Genomic DNA, 4383 nt, shown 5'->3' with positions numbered 1-4383 from the left:
AGTAGGCACAACTGCAGGCAGCAGAGAGCCAGACCAAGCCTTGGTATCCATTCCTGTTCAGCTGCACTGGGAAGAGAGAAGGGCTTAGAGACACTAACTGTGAAACAGGAGTCTATAGAAACACCACTTTTTTTTTCAAGCATGTTTAAATTTTGATCACTCAGAGCTAGAGGGAGGTGTAATGGGTAAAGGGCATCTGGCTTGGGACCAGCAGGTCTGACTGCCCTGGGACACAGGGAGCCCTGTTTTCCTTCTGGACTTCCCTTGGGTTCAGGCTGAGAGCAATGCTGAAGATGAATCAGTAACTCAGGAGCATAAACCCATGCTCAAAAATAAAAATGTTGAGTGAAGTTCTCCGACAGGTAGAGAAGTACTTTTGAGGGAATTCCTAAAATAACCCCATAGGATTGACTCAAAGAGCTTGTCAATGTCTTGTTTCAACAGTCCACCATGGCCAGAGTGAAGGAATGTCCAACAGCAGCTCCATCAGGCACTTCCTCCTGCTGGCATTGGCAGACACGCGGCAGCTGCAGCTCCTGCACTTCTGCCTCTTGCTGGGCATCTCCCTGGCTGCCCTCCTGGGCAACGGCCTCATCATCAGCGCCGTAGCCTGCGGCCACCACCTGCACACGCCCATGTTCTTCTTCCTGCTCAACCTGGCCCTCAGCGACCTGGGCTCCATCTGCACCACTGTCCCCAAAGCCATGCACAATTCCCTCTGGGACACCAGCACCATCTCCTACTCAGGATGTGCTGCTCAGGTGTTTTTCTTTATCTTCTTTATTTCAGCAGAATTTTTCCTCCTGACCGTCATGTGCTACGACCGCTACGTGTCCATCTGCAAACCCCTGCACTACGGGACCCTCCTGGGCAGCAGAGCTTGTGCCCACATGGCAGCAGCTGCCTGGGCCAGTGGCTTTCTCTATGCTCTGTTGAACACAGCCAATACATTTTCCCTGCCCCTGTGCCATGGCAATGCCCTGGGCCAGTTCTTCTGTGAGGAGCCCCAGATCCTCAAGCTCTCCTGCTCACACTCCACCTTCAGAAAAATTTGGATTTCATTGGTTGGTGTCTGTTTAGCTTTTGGCTGTTTTGTGTTCATTGTTTTCTCCTATGTGCAGATCTTCAGGGCTGTGCTGAGGATCCCCTCTGAGCAGGGACGGCACAAAGCCTTTTCCACCTGCCTCCCTCACCTGGCCGTGGTCTCCCTGTTCCTCAGCACTGGGTTTTTTGCCTACCTGAAGCCCCCCTCCATCTCATCCCCATCCCTGGATCTGGCAGTGTCAGTTCTGTACTCGGTGGTGCCTCCAGCCCTGAACCCCCTCATCTACAGCCTGAGGAACCAGGAGCTCAAGGCTGCAGTGTGGAGACTGATGACTGGATGGTTTCAGAAACATTAAAGTTCTGGCCAGTTTCTGCAAGTCACTCATAATAAAAGTCATCTTTTATACTTCTTGTTGGTTTCACTTTGGAGGTTTTTTGTCATTGTTTTACTTTTATAATATTGTCCCAAAACAAAACCCATTGATTGTGCCATATCTCGTTTTGTTTCTCCACAACTTCACTGTGACCCACAGACTGTGTCAATGAGGACCTGTGCCCTTGGGGGATTTAAACAAACTAAAGGATCTCCCAGAAAAGTTCTCATCAGAGATCCCCCTTTTGTCGCCTTCTCTGCAGCTGCAGCAGCAATGTCTGTGTGCAGAGCTGGGGGCAGGTTAGGGTGGCACAGAAGCCCTGCTCCTGCTGGCCACAGCATTCCTGATCCAGGCCAGGAGCCATTGGCCTTCTTGCCCACCTGGGCACACTGCTGGCTCATGTCCAGCCTGCTGTCCATCAGTGCCCCAGGTCCCTTTCTGCCTGGCTGCTCTCCAGCCACTCTGTCCCCAGCCTGTAGCCCTGCAGGGGTTGTTGTGGTCAAAGTGCAGGAGCCAGCACTTGGTCTTGTTAAACTTCATCTTACTGGACTCTGCCCATCCATCCAACTGTTCCAGGTCTATCTGCAGAGCCATCCTACCTTCCATCAGATGGACACACGCTCTCCTCTTAGTGTCATCTGCAGATTTACTATTGAAAGACACTACACCTTCATCCATGTTGTCAATAAAAATATTGAACAGGACTGGCACCAGCACAGAGCACATAGAGACACCACTGGTGACTGGCTGCCAGCTGGATGCAGCAGTATTCACCACCACTCTCTGGGCTCAGCCATCCAGCTACTTGTAGGTGTTTTGTTAATACCTCTCCTTCTTTCATGGAATATTTAAACACTCAATAATTTAATGGTCCCCATGCCCCAGGCAGCCTCTGACCACCACATCTCCCACCAGCCCTTCTTTGCTTGTGACCAGCAGGAGACAGAGCTTTCCTTGGCAGTGGGAATTGCAGGAAACCTCTCAAAACTACAGCTTGGAAGGTTCAGGCTGGAGCTGAGGAGAAAGCAAAGTCCCTCGCAGGGCAGAATGTTGGTGCTGGAGGTGTGGCAGCGTGAGGCTGGGCCATGGCCGGGCTCTGTGTGCCAGGAGCCGGCAGCGCTGGGTGCAGGGAGCCCAGGGAGGGCACAGAAACGCTGGGTGAGAAATGCTGGGGGACAGCGAGATGGGCGAGTGCAGCCGGCCAGGGCAGAGGAGCAGCACGCCCAGGGGCCACAGCCTGCAGGACAGATGGCCAAGGGCTGGGCAGGGCTGGCAGGGCCACAGGCACCCAGGCCTTTGTGCCCTGGGCTCGGGCAGCGCCTCTGGAGGCCCCACAGGAGGAACTTTCCTGGCAGGGGCTGCACTTGGCTTCTCCCTCGGCCTCCCTGGGGAGGCTGGCAGGGGCTGCAGGTTGATGCCATTTGTCCTTGCTGCCCCTCACATCCCCCTGGCCCACCAAGAGCCCCGAGGCAGCCGTGAGGGACAGGCCCTGCTGGCCCAGGCTGGGCTCAGGCCTTGGCCTTTCTGCTTCCTGCAGCCAAGCCAGGCCTTGCTCAGCATTGCAGTTCCCTGCTCAGAGCCTTGGGCTCCCTGCAATCCTGGCCTCAAGGATCTGCTCTCACCAGGCCCTGGGCAGCCTTTGGCCCTCCCTGCCCTCACTGGGGCCCAGCCATGCTCCAAGGCACTTGGAGTTTTGCTGCTGACTCCTTGAGCAGCTTCTTCATCCTTCTCTCCGTGCCTGAGGCTCCTGGACCCAGACCCAAATACACCGTGGGGCTGATTAAAATACAGAAAGACCTCAGGACTTCTATGTCTCCCTTCCATTGTTTTCCAGTCTCCAGCGCTTGTGCAGTGATTGGAGTCAGTTTGGAGTTCTCTTCAGGAGGGAGATTCCAAAGTGCACATCATGGTTTTCGGTATTAGTCAAGGAAATATTTTTTTACTTTTATTTTCAGAGAAGAGGTGACAGAACCATTCCCCAGGTGATCTTGATGGTGAATGTCTCCTCAGGAGGTCTGGCCATGGAGAAGAATGAGCCCCTTGCAGGCTGAGCCTGTTTGGACAACCTGCTCCTTACCCCACACGTCACCATGTCTGACAACACCCACCTGGGACTGGCACCCAAACATAGAAAAAACAAATTTAAGCATTTTAAGCATTTTTCCTTATAAATAAAATTTTATTAATAATAAATTGAAATAATATTATTCTAATATATGATAGTATTAGACAATATTTTCTGTTACCTAATTTTTATATTTATATTAAAAAATTGATACATTTTTAGCAACCAAGAAAATTATTGGTCATTGGTTCTAAGGAAAACAATTCCCTTCATCAATAATTAATCTCTATTGGCTATTTATTTCTTCCGCTTTATAGTAAATCGTAATATCGGTAGTCCTTTTGGCATAATTTTTATTATCTTTTTCACCGATAGGGTCAAAGGGGGGCCACTTCGGGGTCCCTGGAGCCATTTCTGGGGCAGTTTTGGGGCAGTTTGGGCCTGGGGAGGGAATTCAGAGAGAACTTGAGGGTCTGGAGGACACTTTGGGGAGCCGGGTGGGAACTTGGAGGGGCACTCAGGGATTCTGAGGAACAGTTCGGAGTCCGGGGCAGCACTTGGGGGTCCAGGGGAGCCCTTGGAGGTCAGGGAGGGGAATTTGGGGCCCTTCGGGGTCCGGGCAGGCCCTTAGGGGGCTCTGACAGGGCTCTCTGGGGGACGGGGGATGATGGGAGTTGTAGGCGTGGGTCTAATACGGTTAAACGGGGCCGCGGAGCATCACGGGAGTTCTGGGCGCAGCTGCAATGGCTCTCGGAGGGGCGCGGGGCATGACGGGAGATGAAGTCCCGGCCGGAATAGCGCTGGACGTGCGCCACAGAGCATGATGGGAGCTGTAGTCCCGGAAGTGGTTTGAACACGATGTTTGGGGGTCCGGGAAGGTTCTTGGGGGACACTTTTACG

At 52.8% G+C, this 4383-nt stretch overlaps 1 protein-coding gene across 1 annotated transcript; it reads left to right on the top strand.

The window, feature by feature from the left end:
* Positions 1–467: 467 nt before the first annotated feature.
* On the top strand, positions 468–1400 carry LOC129131871 (olfactory receptor 14A16-like). The gene has a single exon (XM_054650858.2). It carries the CDS (start codon positions 468–470, stop codon positions 1398–1400), a length of 933 nt encoding a protein of 310 aa, XP_054506833.2.
* Positions 1401–4383: the final 2983 nt, after the last annotated feature.

The sequence above is a fragment of the Agelaius phoeniceus genome, chromosome 33 (assembly GCF_051311805.1).
Source record: "Agelaius phoeniceus isolate bAgePho1 chromosome 33, bAgePho1.hap1, whole genome shotgun sequence".
NCBI classification, from domain to species: Eukaryota; Metazoa; Chordata; class Aves; order Passeriformes; family Icteridae; genus Agelaius; species Agelaius phoeniceus.
Note: the sequence above shows the minus strand (reverse complement) of the source record. Positions and strands in the feature narration are given on the sequence as shown.

What these genes read in the sequence shown, in the direction of transcription:
- LOC129131871 (XM_054650858.2), top strand. Translation starts at nt 468, where the DNA reads ATGTCCAACAGCAGCTCCATCAGGCACTTCCTCCTGCTGGCATTGGCA.